At 35.7% G+C, this 20,021-nt stretch overlaps 1 protein-coding gene across 5 annotated transcripts in view; it reads left to right on the forward strand.

Moving 5' to 3' along the window:
- The window catches only part of Dmxl1 (Dmx like 1), a 151,961-nt gene extending 133,254 nt beyond the window's left edge, over nt 1–18,707 (forward strand). For all 5 annotated transcript variants that reach the window (XM_036205232.1, XM_036205233.1, XM_036205234.1 and 2 more), the window contains 7 exons: nt 514–574; nt 5,132–5,259; nt 10,205–10,297; nt 11,717–11,808; nt 12,683–12,735; nt 15,118–15,335; nt 17,936–18,707. In XM_036205232.1, coding sequence (XP_036061125.1) covers nt 514–574; nt 5,132–5,259; nt 10,205–10,297; nt 11,717–11,808; nt 12,683–12,735; nt 15,118–15,335; nt 17,936–18,160 — 870 coding nt within the window. In that variant the 3' untranslated portion in view covers nt 18,161–18,707. The remainder of the gene's footprint in view (nt 1–513; nt 575–5,131; nt 5,260–10,204; nt 10,298–11,716; nt 11,809–12,682; nt 12,736–15,117; nt 15,336–17,935) is intronic.
- The last annotated feature ends 1,314 nt before the right edge of the window (nt 18,708–20,021 follow it).

The raw sequence follows: 20,021 nt of genomic DNA on the forward strand, positions 1-20,021 counted from the left end.
AGCTCTTACGGCCTACTTTCTTGCTACCCTTACCAGTTCCACACATCTTCACAAATATAGGCTATTTAAGCAATTTAAAATCCAAAAGAAAACTAAAAAGTTTACTGCAAGATGAATGCACAAATGTAAACAAACATGTAACTACAGCTCCCTTTAATTTTACACAATTATTTTACTCTTATTTGACAGGCTAGTTAAATCATTCAAAAAATGCTTTTCAATGAATCAGTTGGCAAGAAAGGAGAGAAGAGTAAATTCTTGAGAAGACTGATTCATAAGTTCCTCTTATTTTAGCCAAAAGGAGAGGGAGGGGTATTTATTGGAGGTATTGATTAACCGGTAGGTTGAAACTGTGTATGTGGTGTTTGTGTTTCTGTGTGTTGCTGAAGATTTAAATCAGAACCTAACTCATAATTAGAAAGTGCTCTATGGCTGAACCATATATCCAGCCCTACAATTTAAAATTCTGCTCCTCTGTTTATTGTTACTATAAAATATTTCTTCTTTTACCAGATGACTAAGAAAGCCATTAATAATGTCAGAAGAATGACATCACATCCAACTCTTCCTTACTGTAAGTTGACAATGATGACCAATGATTCTCTTATTTTTACATTTTTTATATAAATTGTATAAGGAATTCATGGAAAGCTTCTAGTTTCAATCAAAAGATAGTTTTTATCCAATTTAACTTATTTTTCATAGATGGGTTGAGGTTATACTAATTTTATCAGCTTGTCTCTTATCAGGTATGTTAATAGTAATCGTAAGGGGTTGTTAGTAAAATAGTTTAAAGTAGGAGATACATTTTTTTCAGTTCTTCTTTCTAGAAATCTCAAGTTTCTTTTGTTGTAGCCAAAATAAAATAAATTTTTTTTAAAAACTTAGAAGTATTGATTAACTGGTGGTTGAAATATATGTTAGTATATGATTATCATAGGGTTTAAAAAATATTTTTGTGTCATTCTCTTAACAGTTATGAGTATAATTAATAATGTATAATTTTAAAATGTCTAAAAATTTTAATTGCCTTTTCTCATAGACAATTGTCCAATAAAATAAAATCAACAAAGTTCTTTGTTTTTGTTTTTTTTCTGCTGTATTACAGTGTGTGCTGTAAGCTTCTGTTATCTAAATTGTATACTTTGTCAAATAAAAAGGTTCAAAAAATTTTTTAAATGAAAAGAATAACTTCTCACACTAAATACAAATTGATATAAAATATTATATTGGCTTCCTTGACATTGAGTTCATACAGGTTTAAAGATATCTGGGGCTGAAGAAATGGCACTCAGTAGTTAAGAATCTCAGCTATTCTTAGAGCTTGCTTAATTGAATTTGGTTTCCAGTACCATGTCAGGGGCTCACAACCTCCTGTGACTCTGGCTTCAAGGGACCTGAAGCCCTCTTCTGGCCTCTGTGTGTACTCACACACATAGCATACACTTGACACATAGACACACATATAAATAAAAATTTTTAAAAATTTAAAAAAAGGAATTTGAAGAAGAAAGAAAAGTAGTCATCAAAGCTTATATAATAAGATGTCAGTATGTATTTAGCACAGCATGTAGGTGACACATATCTGAGATTTAAGTGCTTGGGAAGCTGAGGCAGGATGATGTTATGTTTAAGACCATCCAGGGCTACAAAATGAGGCCCTTTCTTTAAAAAAAAAAAAAGTATAAGCCGGGCGTTGGTGGCGCACGCCTTTAATCCCAGCACTCGGGAGGCAGAGCCAGGTAGATCTCTGTGAGTTCAGGCCAGCCTGGGCTACCAAGTGAGTTCCAGGAAAGGCACAAAGCTACATAGGGAAACCCTGTCTCGAAAAAAACAAACAAACAAACAAAAAAACAAACAAACAAAAAGAGTCATCATCCAAAGATAAGCATGGCCCTATGCTGTCTTGTCATTTCTGATCAAGCAGAAGTAGGCATGTAAGATTTGAAGGATATGGAGTTGAGAGATCTATGGAATACAGATGAGTGGGGCCTGCCTGGTTGTGCAGGGAAATAAAGTCAGATCTTAGTGGATCTGGATGGATGGTAGGATAAGAAGTCGGCCTAGGCAGAGACTGTGGGGCCACTGTAAGATTCTGAAGGAACTGGGTAACCTAGCAGCACAGAAGTGAGCTTCCAGAGCAACCACACATGAAATCAGATAAGCTGGCAGCACAGACAGGTAAACTCTTGGAGGCACCAGGAGGCCTGTGGGCTGGAGAAGGATCAGGTCCTTCCTGGAAGCACAGAAAAAAAGGCCTGGATCCCATTCGTTTGTATTTACCAAAGATTTTTTGAGTTCTTGTGAGCTTGAAGTAGACTTGTACTAACTTCTTTCTAAGATTTTAAGGAGCATTTAATTTACTTCTGAGCCTCTTTGTCTTTAAGCCAGTTATTTGGAGCTCTTATGAATTACTTTTGACAATATCACTTAGAAGCAGAAAAATGTCACACAAGTAATGCACTTCTAGGTTTGATTTTAATATGTTAACCATGTGCCAGATAAAAAAAAAAATCACTGAAATCTTGATTTAAAATGATTTAATAAGTAGACTGTAGTCCTTAAGTGATTATTCCACACTATAAGGGGAGGGAGTTAGTTTAGAGATTTCCCATTTGCCTTTTGCAGTCATTTAACAAGGTAAGTCTGCGGCCCAAGAGATGGTTTAGTCAATAAAGTGCTTGCCATGCCAGCAGGATGATCTGAATTCAGATCCCCGACACTCACAGAACAACCTATGTATGCTGACACAGACCTGGGATCTTAGCACGGGGAGGTGGAGACAGGAAGGTCTCCAGGGCTTGCTGGCCAGCCAGGCTTGCTGTATTTGCTGAGCTCCAGGTTCATTGAGAGACAGGGTGTCTCTCTGTATACCTAGAGAGACCTTGTCAAAAAATAGGTTGGAGAGCGCTTGAAGAGGGTACCACAGTGTACACACACACACACACACACACACACACACACACACACACACACTCTCACACAGGAGGTGGGGGGAAGGAGGGAGGGATGAACAACACACATACACACAGAGACAGACACATACTGAGAGAGACAGACAGACATACGTACACAGAGAGACATAGAGAGGGAGGAAGGGAAGTAATAACATAGGAAGAAAAGAAATATACAGTATTATTACTGGCACATCTAGTTTTTCAGTAACTTCTGCTTTTTAGTCAGAAGATGCATTCCACTGTATCTGAGGCATTGGGGATCCCTTTTTATCCACTGTGTCCTAGAGATAGGTAATTTGTCCCCGTTGTAACTACCAGAATTTTAAATTAATCTTTGGTAAGGTTTACTCATTTCTCTTCAAAACAAACAAACCAAACCCCCAAAGGTTCTGTGTTTGTATTGTTTGTGCCTAAAATTAGGTAGAGTTTGAGATAATAGCAGTTCTAGACTTGAATTGAGGAGAACACACAGTGTTATGTCTCCCTCAAACTTGATTTACCTGAGGCCCCCTGCTGTACTCAGTCTGGTACATCTTATGGACTTAGTCTGGGGGAAAATGCTCAAACCAGGTGGCAGGGCTGAAACCTGCGTGTGATGTTTTGTGGTAATCTGTAAATGTGCAGCAAGAAGCACTGACTGACTGTAAGGCTCTCTTCTCACTTGTGTCTGATTGCCTGTGGCTCTTGAGGGTCTCCATAAAATAGTCTCCTCTGTGTCCATCCTCTGAAACAGAACTTCAGAGACTATTTAAACATTCACCACTCAGTTTATGAAATCAGACCATAGGTGGTTTAAGGCTTTACCAAAATATTAATTAGCTTCTCCGTGCTGTCACCACCTAGTTGACAGAACCAGCTGAGAGGAGAGGAACCACTTAATTTGCCTCATAGTTTCAGAGCGTTGAGTCCTCTGAACAGAAATGTGGGTAGTGGGAGCCAGCCAGGGGCCATCGAAACAGGGTGTGCTGTCACTTGGAGCTGCTTCGCTCTTGTAGTCCATCTGCTCTAGCCCATGAGATGGCACCTCCCATATTTGTGACACATCTTTCCTCCCCCAGTTCATCCTCTCTAGAAACATTCTCACAAACACACCCAGAGACGTGCCTCACTGATCTCCTAGGTAAGTCTAAACCCAGGCAGTAAAGATTAACCATCACACTAAGTTAGCAGGAGAAAAATAAAGGTGTTTGCGGAAGCAAGTCAAAGAAATTTGGTTCATTAAAGTGATGGTACTAATTAGAGCTGAAGCTTTAGTTTTTGTCTTACTGGTTATAGTGAGCTGTGTTTAGGTTTGTTCATACACCAGAGCCATTGGAGCCTAGTGTTTTTAGCACTGTAGATAGTATTGGGAAAACTTAAACAGTTTTTTAAACAGCTATCCTTGTTGTTTATAATTAGGCCATGGGAGGAAAAGAAAAGAGTTAACATCCCCTCAACCAGTCTCAAGACATTGTGCTACTATCCTCTCACCCCTGCCCTGTACACAGCAACATTCTAAACTGCCTGAATTCATTTCTATTACTTGCTGGGTGTTTTATACATACTAATTTTCATTATCCCCATTCTATACTAATTTTGACAGTTATAATTAATATAATAATTTGGGTGCTATTTGTTATATTTTTGAGTGCTTTGTAAATTATCTCATTCTAAAAACTAATGACTTATGTGTTATTCCATATTATTAAGTAGTATTATCAGACATTAGAATATATTTGAGATAACAGGTCTATCACAATGACTTGGAAATGAAATATTCCCCTTTAGTATGGTATTCAAAACCATTTATAATATGACTTTTTCTTAGAAAATGAATAATTTTAAACAATAGAATGACTGATAAAGATTGATTCTTTTAATAGTCCCAATATTTATTATAATAAATGTTTGTCATAAAAATTATTTGTTTTAGGCTCTTAAGACATTAATTTTGGGAAGAGTCATAATTTTTAGCAATCTAATATAAATATGTCTACTGTTTTGTTTGAAGACATTCTCAGTCAAATGACAGTACATCATATGACTTTTCTTGTATAAAATGAGTCTTTTATATAAATGGATTGATTTATTTCCTAGGTACTTCTTTGATAAGTAATTCCAGACTGAGTTAAGAAACAAATTTATTCAAACCTTTTAAAAAATGAATATGTAATTTTTGTCATCCTATAATGCAGACCTGACAGGTGCTCAAGATGGGAGTGTCAGAATGTTTGAATGGGGCCATTCTCAGCAAATAACCTGTTTTCGATCTGGTGGCAATTCAAGAATTACAAGAATGAGATTTAACTATCAGGGAAATAAGGTACTATTGAGAATTAATTTTTTTTAAAAAAAGGTTGATGGTGTATAAATTCACTACTTTGAAGTTTTGAAGAGAATGTTCAAAATACTACTTCATAAGAATTCTTTTAATTCTTCTCAATGACCATTGAAGTGCACTTGATTCTTCCTGTAGATCTGTGGTATGCATATGTCACTACTAAAATTATGTTAGATGTTCCCAACGGACCAGTGTTCTACTTTGTATTTCTTTAATTCGTGAAAGTCTATTTCTTTAGTCCCTAGAATCAACTTAAAGTATTATTCAGCACCAAGCAGCAAGTACAATTTGGGGTGTGTTAGATCTGCTTAATTGTAATTTGTATGCACTTTAAAACTGAGAAGCATTGCTATAGAATGACAGATCATCAAACTGGGTTAGCCACATAGCTTTTATAAAACTTTTGGCATCAAAGTTCCATTGTTCATTATGCTTTCTTTGAGTATTTTCTACTAGGAGAGTTAAGGAGGACAAAGATTTTATGGTGGGCAAACCTTTAATTACTGAGATAGTTAAGAAAAAAGTGGGAGCAGGAGGTGTGCTGTGAAACTGTTTTTCCTAGAAATGATAGGAAAGCTACATCCATGACAGCTAAGTAATATGGCTACCTAAACATTGACAACACCAATAGCACACTACTGAGGACGCACGAAGTTGCAGGGGCGCTAGACAAAGAACTATAGGCAATTAATGACTACTGAGAGAGGGAGACTTTCCCTCTCCCAGGGACGAGCCTTGTAGTTGGTTATTCCCTACAAAATGGTCAGCCTTAAAAGCATAAATACACAAGCAGCACTAAACAGACTCAGCAGGTTGCGTTTATATACTTATGTGTGTGTAACAGTAATAATCAAAGAAAAGGATTGCCATGAATTTGAAGTGGAGCAGGGAGGCTTGAAGGGAAAAGAAAGGAGAAATGATGAAATTATATTTTAATGTTTTTAGAGAAGTTTGATGAACCGCCTCTAGACCATCCCTTTATTGTCTGTTACTGCTCATATTGCTGTTATTTCAAATTGCTTTTCTGAAGCATTATTAACAGGTATTAAAAGGTATATTAGCCTGCTGTTTGTCTTCTGGATCATGCTTCACTGAAAGTTTATACAGATCCTAAATAATAGTATCTCTTGCCATTTCCTTCCCCTGAATTTCAGTTATGGTGCTCACAAAGTTTAGATTTCAGACCATTTTGCATTTCAGATTTTCAGATTTTAAGTGCTTGATTAGTGTAGTATATGCAAATATTAAAAAAGAAACCTTTAAAATCTGATAAGAATATTCAACTTGGACTGTAAGTTGTATTTCCTCTCAATGTTCAGTATGTTTACCATTTTCATTGGTATTATTCTGTTGCTTCTAGTCTATGATATTACAAACAACATAATTGAATACGTACAAAATAAGTGCTGTCTTTTTTTATTTTTTTGTTTGTTTTGGGGATTTTGTTTGTTTGTTTTTTGAGACAGGGTTTCTCTAGCTTGGGAGGCTGTCCTGGAACTCACTTTGTAGACCAGGCTGGCCTCGAACTCACAGAGATCCACCTGCCTCTGCCTCCCGAGTGCTGGGATTACAGGCGTGTGCCACCACTGCCTGGCATGTGCCACCACCGCCTGGCATCTTTTTTGTTTTTGAGAAACCCTTCAAGGTACCGCTTATCAAATTCATCAGTGTAATACTCAAACCTTTCTACAGTTTTATTCTGTAGTCTGAGTTGTTTTTCAGCATTGATACTGCTACAGTCCTTCATATAATCTGTTTTAAAGTGCAACAAGCTTCAGTTTATTGCCTACCAGGTTTCTTGATAAGCACTTAACTTAGTGTTCATACTTTAACCATGATATAACCAAATAGCACAATACCTAAACCTGTTTTCTCCTGTATTAAGGAAGCATCTTGAGTAAATGGTAGAGAAGACTCAGTGTGTCCCAGTTAACATTTGTCAGTTTGATTGTGAATTACAGCTTGAAATGGGCAGTCAAAAGACGGAATATCTCAGCAAAACTAAGATAATAAGACTAATAAGTGATATGAGGAATTCTTAAGAAATTGAGAAATGTCGGGCGGTGGTGGCGCACACCTATAATCCCAGCACTCGGGAGGCAGAGCCAGGCATATCTCTGTTGAGTTCAAGGCCAGCCTGGTCTACAGAGAGAGTTCCAGGACAGGCACAAAACTACACAGAGAAACCCTGTCTCGAGAAAAAAAAGAAAGAAAAACAAATTGAGACATGATATTAATAAAACAGGCCAGTATGAAATAGCATAGAAAAACAGGAAATAGTTTTTACAAATTCAAAACATAATTCTCAAACATAGGTAGTCAGTGAGCAATAAGTAGTCTAAAAATCAAATGTGTATGTATGTTTAGGAAGTACCAACTAAGAAATTATCTCCTAGAGAGTACCTCAGAAAATATTTTAGAAAAAGCCCGACAGTAAGGGACAAGCAGTGTTTGAAGAGTTAGTAAATATTTCTTGAAAGCAAAGAATATAATTTCATGAGAAAAAGAGACTGCCTAAGCTGTATTGATAAATGTACATGCACGTATCTTGGTTATTTTGTTTTGTTTTTCAAGTATAAAGGAAGAATCCTTTAAATGTGAAAGGAATGCTTACTTACCCACTTTCCATTTCAAATTATTAGCATTAGCCCACTCAACCATTCAATTAAAAGGGAAAAATTACAATTATTAGAACTATGTCCATAGAATTCTGCTAGATAAGGAATGAGAAATAAGTTAATGTCCAGCCAGACTATCTTTCAAATTTGGTGCTTCATTAACACTATTTGAACATATATCCATGTTTATTCCTGCCGAAGAACAAATCTAGCTCTACTCTAGAAAACAGAATAAAGTAAAAAAGAGGGTAGGATAGTGGGGAAAGTATCTAGAACAAATATAAAAGCAGTAGGATAATATACCTAATAATAGCACTGTCAGAATAATCAGAAAACATTAGAGAAGTAAATAAGCAATAGGAAGTTTACCAAAATCCCTTTATGTTCAGTACTCATCACTGAAAATTAAAGAAATACAAACTAAACCTTGATAAATCTGACCTAGTCTGGTGATCAGATGGCCAAACACCCTAACTGTCGTGCTGGAACTCTCATCCAATAACTGATGGAAGTGGATGCAGAGATGCTGGGCCAGGACCCAGGTGGAGCTCCAGGACTCCAGTTGTGGAGAAAGAGGAGGGACTGTAAGAGCATGAATTGTTGAGACCAAGATTGGAAAAGCACAGGGACAAATTGCCAAACAAATGGGAGCACATGAATTATGAACCAAAGGCTGTGGAGCCCCCAGCTGGATCAGGCCCTCTGGATAAGTGAGACAACTGAATAGCTTGAACTGTTTGGGAGGCACCCAGGCAGTGGGACCCAGACCTGTCCTTAGTGCATGAGCTGGCTGTTTGGAACCTTGGGCTTACACAGGGACACTTTGCTCAGCCTGGAAGGAGGGGACAGGACCTGCCTGTACTGAATCCACCAGGTTTAAATGAATCCCCAGGGGAGTCTTGGCCCTGGAGGAGATGGGAATGGAGGGGAGGGGCTGGGGGGAAGGTGGGCGCTGGGGCGCAAGGGGGGAGGACAGGGGAACCCATGGCTGATGTGTAAAAATAAACACAAGTATAATAAATTTATAAATACATATTTTAAATTTTGATAGTACCTAGTATTTACTAGTGTGTGAGAATAAATGAGTAGTGAGTTCAAATTATTTTGCCTAAAATTTGATTTTGCCTTCATCTGTCAACTTTTATACACTTTTTGAATTTATTTTGTGGGAGGAAGCCAAGCACATACCATGACTCAGATGTAGAAGTCTAAGGATAACTTAGAAATGTCAGCTCCCTCCTACCACTATGTGAGTCCCAGAGAACAAACTGCATCATCCACCTTGCCAGCCTTCATCTTTCAATTTTGACTGATGCAAAGCAAAGTATTCCCAATTCTAAATATTTAGTCTATATAATTATGAAGAGGTTTATGTTTATGGTTATTCAAAGTAGCACCTTTTATAATAGAATAAGTTAAAGACTATTATAAAAAGAAAATTTAGAGTCGGGCAGTGGTGGCGCACACCTTTAATCCCAGCACTTGAGAGGCAGAGTCAGGCGGATCTCTGTGAGTTCAAGGCCAGCCTAGTCTACAGAGCGAGATCCAGGACAGCCAGGGCTGTTACACAGAGAAATTCTGTCACCAACGCCCCCCCCCCAAAAAAAAAGTTAGCTATTTTATCCTTTGAAGATATTATCATATACTCCTATACTTAATTCAGTGTCTTCCCAATTAAAATTACCTTGAGATTCAGCAAAAGAATTCTTTGACTTTGATCATTCATTCTTATTTTACTTTCTGTTATTTGTGTATTTTTGTTTTGTGCTAGGGGGTTTGTTTTTCTTTTTGGCACAGGATCAGTTCAGTGTAGCATGGTACTCCTTGTATGGACCAGGCTGTCCTGGAACTCAGAGCAATTCTCCTTCCTCAGCCTCCTTAATGCTTGGATCACAGATGTGTAGGACTGTGCCAGGTCATCTTATTTATATATTCCCATATTGCATGTTTTTGAAAGACTTTTCTTGGATTTTTTAATAAATACTTACATTTGTATTTACATAAAGTTTTTGTGTGGCTTATAGTTAATTCAGTACTCATTTTTTGGAATAGCTAAAAGGACTTGACTTACAGACAATGGTGCAAACCACTTTAATTAACCAAGTATCTTGATGTTTGCTTCTTGTTACACTGGAAGTTTTCTTAAAGTGATATCTAATATAGTTCAAAATTAGATTGAAACTTATGTGAAATGAAAAGGTAACAGGCTATCAGTCAAATGTTAAACATTGAGATAATGTGTCACGCTGGGTATAAGGATAAATGTGTGCTTTTTATTTGCACTAATCATTTAAATTTTTTTTTTGAAGTTTGGAATTGTTGATGCTGATGGATATTTAAGTTTGTACCAAACAAACTGGAAATGTTGTCCAGTTACTGGGAGCATGCCTAAGCCATATCTGGTAAGTTAAAAATTCCTACATAAATATATATAACATGAATTTTATGTTTAACAATCAAAGCTTATGCTTTAGCAAGTAGTATTAAAATTAATAAATAAAATGTGTAGTCTTGTCTACTCAGTCACTACTACAGGCTCCTGTTGCAGTATGTAGAAATTACTGATTAAAGTTTAGAAAGTTAGCATGCACAACACCATATCTTCAAAGACCCATGTAAAGTACTGGGACTTTTCCACCCTCACTAAGCTGCAGATGGCTCTGATACCTAATTAAGATGATGAGCAGACCAATGACATATCAGATATCGTTCTCCTGTACTTACCTCTTATTAATCAGCAAAGTAGGAAGGGCATCCTGCTGCTGACCCTGTTGTTTTCATCTCTGTTGAAGACTGTGCAGACTTCATAAAAAAATTTGCCTTCAGAGAATAAAAATGTTCTATTTAGTCTGTTCTTCATTGACTCCCTTTACAGAACTAATATAAACAATGCATATTAAAAAGATTAGGCCGGGCAGTGGTGGCGCATGCCTTTAATCCCAGCACTCGGGAAGCAGAGCCAGGTGGATCTCTGTGAGTTCGAGGCCAGCCTGTTCGAGGTCTACCAAGTGAGTTCCAGGAAAGGCGCAAAGCTACACAGAGAAACCCTGTCTCCAAAAACCAAAAAAAAAAAAAAAAAAAAAGATTAGGATTATAGATTATGATTCTGGCAGTTCAGCTGATGTTAAATGTTAAGAGTTCAGTTTTGAACTAAATAAACTCAAGGGAGCGTTGCTAGGATACCTTGAAGAGGACTTAGCCTGTTCTTTTCCTCGTAGTTTTGTTAGGCTACTATGTGAACTGTGTAAGTTTATGTTTTGGAGAGAAGACTACTTTTCTGTTTTTAATTGGTGAAATGATCATAATAAGTTTGGTTGAATTTTCAGAAGTACTGTGAGATTTCTAATTTTGTAGCAGTAACTTTTTATTATTGAACAATTATTTAAAAGTTTAGATGTTTCTGAACATTCATGTCAGACATCTAGGATAATCTTAAATCCTGGTTTCTGTCTTCTTGTAAGACAGTTTTGTTGTTGGTTTAGGTGGTTTTGGTTTTTTTTTTCTGTTTTTTTTTCCCCCCACTAACTAGATGTAGGTAACTATTTGAAGTTTAACCCCTGTATGTTTTCTTCTAAAGGTGTTGGTTGAACAAAAGTGAAAAGACCCATTAGGAACTGTTGTTTGTATTTTTTTTACAGAAAGAGAGGGGGAGAATCACCACGAAAGTTCCTTATATTCTCCAACCTTTTTAAAGATCAGAAGATAAAAAAATAGAAATTATTTTTAAAAGACATAAGTACATGATCACATTAGTTATACATCTACTTGGTCATGGAAATTTTACTAGCAATAGTAACATTTATTGTTTATAACCATTCCAGGCTTGGCAGTGTCATAACAAGACGGCCAATGATTTTGTCTTCGTTAGTTCCTCCTCTCTGATAGCTACAGCTGGTCTTTCAACTGACAATAGGTAAGAGATGTAGCTAAAACAGAAGTATTGTGTATGGATAACTAAATTGTTGTGTTGTTGTGTATTTCTTTGTCTCAGTAATTAATGCCTTAGGAATTTTTATCATAAGGATATCTTATTTAAAGCATTCTTAATGGCATAAAGCTTGGAAAATTCTAGTACCATTTAAAGCAAAATCCATTCTTTATTATTTTTAATGTTCTCATATTGAGACTTTAGAAGAAAGGGTTTGATTATTGGTGAAATGAACATTTCTTTGTAATTTTCTATATATTCAAAAAACTTGATGCTGAAAAAGGTACTGTTATTTATTGGCCATATTATTTAGTTAACTTGGAAGTCTTCACCAGGGCCTTACTAGGTAGGTATTATCATTTTCACAACAAGAAATAGGAAAGTCAGAGCAGCTTTCTAGTTTGCACAAACATCTCTGTCTTCTTCCTCCATAACTCATGCAGAACATCCAGGCTCATGGTCCAGACACATTGAGCTGCTGAGCTGCTGAAATCCCTCTGTAAGCTTCACGCTGCTCTGGAAAGTAGCTTCAGGGCTAGAGACTGGCCTGTGTTTGGTAGATTCATGAGTGTGTACAAGTAGCATTTTCTATGCCTTGTTTGTTACTTAGTAAATAGATTGGAAAATTAGTAAATATATAAGTAATTTCTAAAGTCAGCCTTCAGTTAGTATTATTTATAAGTATGTGTTAATCAAAACTTAGTTTTGTAAATTAACAGTTTTTAAATTACATGAGAATTATATATATTTAAAAATGAAAAGCTTTTGAGCAAAGTTTAAATGCTATGTTTAATATTTGGCTTATTATTTTATTCTTTATTTTGTGTCAGTTAAAAAGAAATACTTTTTATCCCCCCAGAAACATATGTCTTTGGGATACTCTAGTTGCACCTGCTAACAGTTTAGTCCATGGTAAGTTTTGAAGACATTTTATCAACTTTAGAAGTCAAGAAATTTGCATCTTGAACTGGGGATGTAGCTCATTTGGAGAATACTTGTCTAGCATACACACACTCCTAGGTGTGAACCTCAGCACCTAGAGCTAATACATCAAGATGTTAGGTCAGTACACTAAAACCAGTTGCTTTCCTCTGTACCAACAATGAATATCTATAATTTGAAATTATAAGAGCTTATCATAACATCTGAAATAATTTTACAGAGTCATTTGTCAAACAAAATACACACAAGATATGTATGTAGAAAGGGACAAAAATAATTTTAAAAGTCAAAGGAGATCTAAATTAATATAGAAAATGACTCAAGTTTTGAACTTTGAAAACGTAATTTTGTTCAAAATGCCAGTTCCTCCCAACTTTATAAATTCAACACAATTTTAATGAAATACAAGGAAACTGTTTTATACATATCAATAAATGAATTCTAAAGTTTATATGAAAAGAGCAACAACCAACACAATACTGAAGAAAAACAAATTCAGAAGCTGCAATAATCAAACATTGTGACAGTGGCTTTTTCAGAAGTTACATAGAGCATTGGAAAGAACAGAGAGCCTCCTTATAGGCTCCTTTATATATCATAGACTTTAACAGATAGATGTACAAGGAATTTAATGGAGAAAAAGAACAGTTTTTTTCAATAAAGTGCTAAAACAATTGAATAGTGACATAGAACAACAACCAAAAATACCTTTGACACAGACTTCACTTTTCATAAAGTTTCATTCAAAAGGGTGAAAGGCTTCATATATTCTCTTTTTTGTTTTTGGAGACAGGGTTTCTCTGTGTAACAGCCCTGGCTATCCTGGATCTCACTCTGTAGACCAGGCTGGTCTCAAACTCACAGAGATCCTCCTGGCTCTGCCTCCCAAGTGCTGGGCTTAAAGGCTTGTGCCACTGCCACCCAATGAAAGGCTTCATGTAAAGTACATACTTCTAGAGGAAAACAGGAGGAAAATCTAGGTGGCTTGGGTCTGGTGATTAATGTTTACACATAATATTAAAAAAAGTTTGAAGAGTAAAGTGTTGATGTTTCCAAGGACTTTAAATAATCCCCTTCTCACTATTTGAATGGCAAGTAGGCATATAAAAAGATGATCAAGATAACCAGGAAAATGCACATTAGGTGTGCTGCAAAATATCATTTACACCAATATAGACAAAATGAAAGACTCATGTAGATGAATTCCTAAATAGTCTTATTAAATAAACATGGAGCCAGATATAGGAATAAAAGCCTTAGAGAGATCAGAGAAATAGGGAAAACTGCCAGCCAACCTTACCTCACAAACTCGGCAGCTTCCAAATGCCAGTTACTTCCTGTCTACCCACGCCTATATGCCTTGCTGTTCTGCCATCTGATTTACTCTCTGTCCAGCTACATCACTTCCTCTTCCTGTCTAGCTCTGTCACTCCTGTCTGTCTGTACAGACCTCCAGGCCTCCATTGTTGGAATTTAAGGCATGTGCCACCACACCTGGCTCTGTTTCCAGTGTGGCCTTGAACTCACAGAGATCCAGACAGATAAGATTAAGGGTGTGTGCTAATGTTGCCTGATTTCTTTGTTTTCTTAAAATGGCTTGCTTCTTCCTCTAATCTCCAGGCAAGCTTTATTTATTAAAGCACAAATAAAATATCACCACAGACTCCAAAGTGTCGGTTAGGGTGAACAGAAACTGCAACTGCTGACTGAAGCATAAAATGCTACAACCACCTTAAAACACTTAGTTTTAGCCGGGTAGTGGTGAGCACGCCTTTAATCCCAGCACTCAGGAGGCAGAGGCAGGCGGATCTCTCTGAGTTATTATAGGGCAGCCTGGTCTCCAAAGCAAGATCCAGGACAGGTACCAAAACTACAGAGAAACCTGTCTTGAAAAAAACCAAAAAGCCCTTAGTTTTAATAAAATTAAACATAGACCTACATGAGCCTACATGAGATACATCTGAAAGCTACAAAAAGGCTTACATAGGAATGTTCTTAGCAGATTATTTATAATATTTATAAATGTTTATTTATAGATTGCTACACTTATATAATAGATACTATTCAACTGTTTGCTGGTATTGAGTCCAGTTCAACTTGAGTTTCCTTTCCTTATGTTCTGACCACAAAACTGTAGGCAGTTTGCTGAAACACTATGGCTACCCATATTTCCTTCTCTCCTTATCATTCTTCATTGTCTCATGCCTAATATCTCAAATCATTTCTTATATTGCATTTGGTTTTTAAATTAGCTTAGTCTGGAAAGCAAGTCTATTTATTCCATCTTGACCACCTTATAGAAGGTGTCTTTTACTACTAAGTGGTTTTAACCTTTTTTTTTTCAACCCTCAGCTTTTACCTGCCATGACAGTGGAGCCACAGTTTTAGCATATGCTCCAAAACATCAACTGCTAATATCAGGTGGCAGGAAAGGTTTCACATGTGTATTTGACCTTCGACAACGGCAACAGAGGCAGCTTTTCCAGAGCCATGATTCCCCTGTTAAAGCCATTGCTGTTGATCCAACTGAAGAGTACTTTGTTACAGGATCTGCAGAAGGCAATATAAAGGTAAACACGGTTGATGCCATCGTATTAATAATATGAAAAAATTAGAAACTTGGGCCTTTAATCATATCTATTAATAATAATCTACTTAAATGATAGTCATAATAGTTCTGTAGTAGCCAAAAATGCTAATTACTATTTAATAAATCATTTGATAAATGGAATTATTTTTAACTGAAATTTTACTTTTTCATTGGTTTTAAAATATGCTTAATTAATGCTTAAGAGCCAAATTTTCTATGGATCTAAGTATTTTTCAGATAGTAGAATTAGTCTTGACTCTCTGCTCTGTTATATATTTACTAAATTAACTTTCTGGTTAGCTGAGCAAACCCACATTGCTCCTCTCTTTTCATATAATAATATTCAACAACTCAGATTCCATAATTCCGGTTCAAGAATGTACCTAGATAAGCCCTGTGCATAGATTATCAAACTCTATTGTACTTAAATTTTAAAGTTGTTTAAAGCATTTAGAAAGAAGCTTATTAAAAATGTTAAATAACTTACTGAAATGTATATTGCAAGATTCCACCTCAAAAATACTCAGCTGTGAAGTTCTATGTTAAGGAAGTACCTATAGATTTTGAGGGAAGATTATGTGGGCCCATTGCAAATGGGTAAGCCAGTTTCAGTTGGTCTTCAGGGTGTTTAATGGTCAGCAGTCATAGATGTGAAGAAACTGGTTTTTAGAATCCATTACATGAGTGTGAGCATATTTAATGTTAAATAAGATGAATTTCTCTCTTAGAACTGATAGGTTGTTTTCCTCTCCCAACCTCCCCCCCCCCAATAAAAAAAAAACAGAACTGAAGAATTTGGGAATGTTACTGTCATTTGTGTTTGATGGATATTTTGTCTGCACATATGCCAGTACACCACATACTTGCTGGTTGCTGGCAAAGCCTATAAGAGAGTATTGAGTCCTCTGGAACTGGAGTTACAGCTGGTTGTAAACCATCATGTGGTGCTAGAAATCAAACCTGTGTCCTCTGGAGGAGCAGCTAGTGCTCTTAACCAATGAGTCATCTCCTCAGCCCCAAAGTAGTCTTTTTTAAAAAATAATATATCCCAGCAGAATTATTCTCTGATTTGAAGCCACTTTTTAATTTCAGCTTGTGGCTACTGGTAAAGGTTTTCAGGGTTTTAGAAAGAGAAAATTTAGACCTCCACCTGTTAACTTCCAGATTCTTAGCACCCTTAGAGAAAGAATTACAGACAAGACAAAGCATAGGACGGAGAAGAAGTTTCATAACACAATAGAAGTACACACTTAAGAAATAGTGTCACATGGCTAGGATTTTGGATAATTCAAATAATGAACAAACCTTAATGGAGGAAGGGGTTGTTCATGATGTGAAGGGCTACAGGGAAATCTAGGAATGGGTCTGGATTTTGCCAGAATAGGGTTTTCTCCCCTTTTTCTGTACTTAATGGGGTTTTTTGGATGTGTTGTGTGTCAGATACATGGTGGAAGCAGGCCATTTTGCCCACTGTTGATCTGGAAATCTCAATGTAGCAAAGCAGGGGAACAGTTAGCTGTCATCTGGTTTGGCCGTGTTGGTCCCAGCTAACATAGTGGTCTTGCTGTAGCACAGCAGTGTGATTGCATTACCTGCTTCCCTGTGCCTGCATAGTGCACCTCAAACAGACTTTAGTTTGGAGTAGGACAGACTTTGATTTAGATCAGCTATTTTTAGATTCTACACTAGTTCTGGAGTTTAGATTTTAAAATACTTGAAAATATATACTTGGGGCTGGAGAGATTACTCTGGTTAAAAGCACAGGCTGCGCTTACAGAGGATCTAGGTTTTATTCTCAGCACCTACATGTAGCTCTCAACCCCTTGTAACTTCTGGCCTCTAAGGCATCGAGCACCCATGTGATTTACATACTTATGTGTAATAAGTCATCCATACACAGAAAATAAAAATAAAGTTCAAAAGGCATAATTTAACAAATTCATGTAAAAGTAGTGTGGATTGATGAGGGTTTTTTGTTTGTTTGTTTGTTTTTTGAGAAAAATGTATTTCCCCTAAGTGATATCAAAAACCAGAAAGTAGATTGCTTTCTCCAAACTGGAAAACAGATATCCTGAAAGCCTTTCCACACAGGTCTTTAATGAGAGAAGACATTTGGGATTTGATTTTAAACATACACAAATGTCTTGATGAGGGCTTATAATAGAAACTTTTAGAAATTGGTATTGTATAATTTTAGTAATTGACTTTGTCTAAGCTTTACTGGGGTAGAGAGCCTCTAGATATCAGTTAACTTTCATCCTTGCATCTTTTCTGATCTCTGAGTATTCAGTATTACAAAGAAGTAATACCCCATAGTAGCTACACAGCAAAACCTTTATTATAGTCACTGATGCATGTTTCTGTTCTTTGTACCCAGGCTGTCTCATCTTCAATGCATTGTTAAAAATTTGTGCTCTCACTGGATGGACTTTAGAGTAATAATAAAAGCAGTTGATAAATGGCTACAGCCTATAGAGAATTGTAGAAATATCTTACACAGGAAGGCAGGTTTACATTTTCTTTTCAATTTTTAAGTCAATCACCAGCCCAAGTTTTGATTTTCTCCTTCATATCTTTCAGATTTGGAGTCTTTCTACCTTTAGTCTTCTCCATACTTTTATCAATGAACATGCTCGGCAGTCTATTTTTAGAAATATTGGAACTGGAGTCATGCAAATTGAGACAGGACCAGCAAATCACATTTTCTCTTGTGGAGCCGATGGAACAATGAAAATGAGGATACTGCCGGATCAGTTTAGCCCTTTAAACGAGGTGTTAAAGAATGATGTAAAATTGATGCTGTAACATTTTCACAAGAGGGTTATGATTTATTACCTGCTTTGTGAATGTGGCCAACAGATGCAGTATGCAGTAATCCCCTGTACCAAGGATAAGCTAATGCTTTATTCTTCTCATATTTATTTTATGCAGCTTTGCCCTTGATGCACTGATGCCTTAAAAGTTACAAGTCACTCAGATCTTATTGCCTAACATAGAACGTTAGAATGTATAAATAATGCTGTAGTCATACTATTCATAGTATATTTTAGTAAATACGTCATCATGTTAAAGGAACTTTGTTTTCTCATTGTTACAAACCCTTCTGCAGACTCCACTGCATGAATTCCATTGACAGTAAAAGCCTTTAAGACAGGTGACGAGATAATACTCATCACTTATTGACCACATTTTCACTACGTCACCACACAGACGTAATAAGTTTATATATAGGTAAGATAAGACATCTCCATTAAAACTGCTATTGGGACTTCAGTGTAAAAGAGCCTAGGAGTTCATTAGCATTTTCCTCTTCCCCTTCTATAGCCCAGATGTGTGTATGTAAATGTATTTATGTGTATGTATATATATGTGCATATGTATATATATATATATATATATATCTTACACATCTTACTTGATATTGTATATACACAAAGAGAAACTACAAGTTTTTTCATGTGTTTTGTGCCATAACACCTACTGCCACAAATATAAAACTCTTCTTGCAAATATTTTTTTATGTTTCTTTTAATTATCACTTTAATTTTCAAGTCATTTAAGAATTCAAAGATTACTATTTTAAAGATATTAAATAAGTCTCAGTAGGCAATAAAGATGTTATGTGGCACACAAGGCATTTACATTTATGAATTTGTTTCCAGTTTTGATTATCAGACATTTTACGTAAATTTTGTTTTAATTTTATTTCTTTTTAGGTGAATTTATTCTCAAAATTCTGAAAATGTTATAGCAGTGTTTTAGAAACATTGTAAAAACAGTCAAATTAAATAAATAGTATTTATAAATGTACAGTGCCCTTCAGATCTACCATTGATAGGAAATAAACCTTATATTTTATTATTTTTGCCAAAATATATTATTTTATTATAAAATTTGACCAAAATATTTAAAATTTACAATGCTTCTAACTTAAATATGCTAATCCTATTTCTGTCTGTTTCACGCTATATCTTTTCTGATTCAGAATTATAAAAAAAAAACTTGATAAATACTTGATTTTTAGCCAATGAGACTGGCAGTAGATGGGGATAAGTGTTTAAGGGACAGTTATTTATGACTTAGCTTAAATTTATTTTTAGTTAGAACTGTAACTGACCATTTTTATGTACGGAAATATGGAAAACTGTTTCAAATTAAAGAGTCAAAGCAAAGAAATGAAGGGCTGGTAAATGAATTTTGTAATATCCTCAGGATACTTTTATTATAAAAGTATATTGTTAAAGGTTTTGTAAATTGTATTTCATAATTTTAAATATAGTGAGCAAGTTACAGTGAAAACACTGTCATTATAGAGTTTATATGCACATAGTAACCTGTACCTGTAAATTGTGCAATAACAATATATCACTATTTTACCATAGAGAAATCTGTGACAACATTGCAAACAATATTATTCTTTGATGTAGCTAAGTTATTTTTTAGTAATCTCTTCACAAATCAAGATTCAAAAGGCTTTAAACACTTTCCATGAGAAAGGAAATTTATCGTGTTTATTAAAAACAAAAGGCTTTGGGTATGAACTATTGAGCATTCTAATTGAGGGTTTATATGAATAACCACATTATGTAAGCCCATATGTATTTACATCCAGAGTCATATTTTAAATAAACAATCATGTAGTGATTTTTTTCGCATGCTTTTGTTG

This window comes from Onychomys torridus, chromosome 13, assembly GCF_903995425.1.
Source record: "Onychomys torridus chromosome 13, mOncTor1.1, whole genome shotgun sequence".
Lineage (NCBI taxonomy): Eukaryota > Metazoa > Chordata > Mammalia > Rodentia > Cricetidae > Onychomys > Onychomys torridus.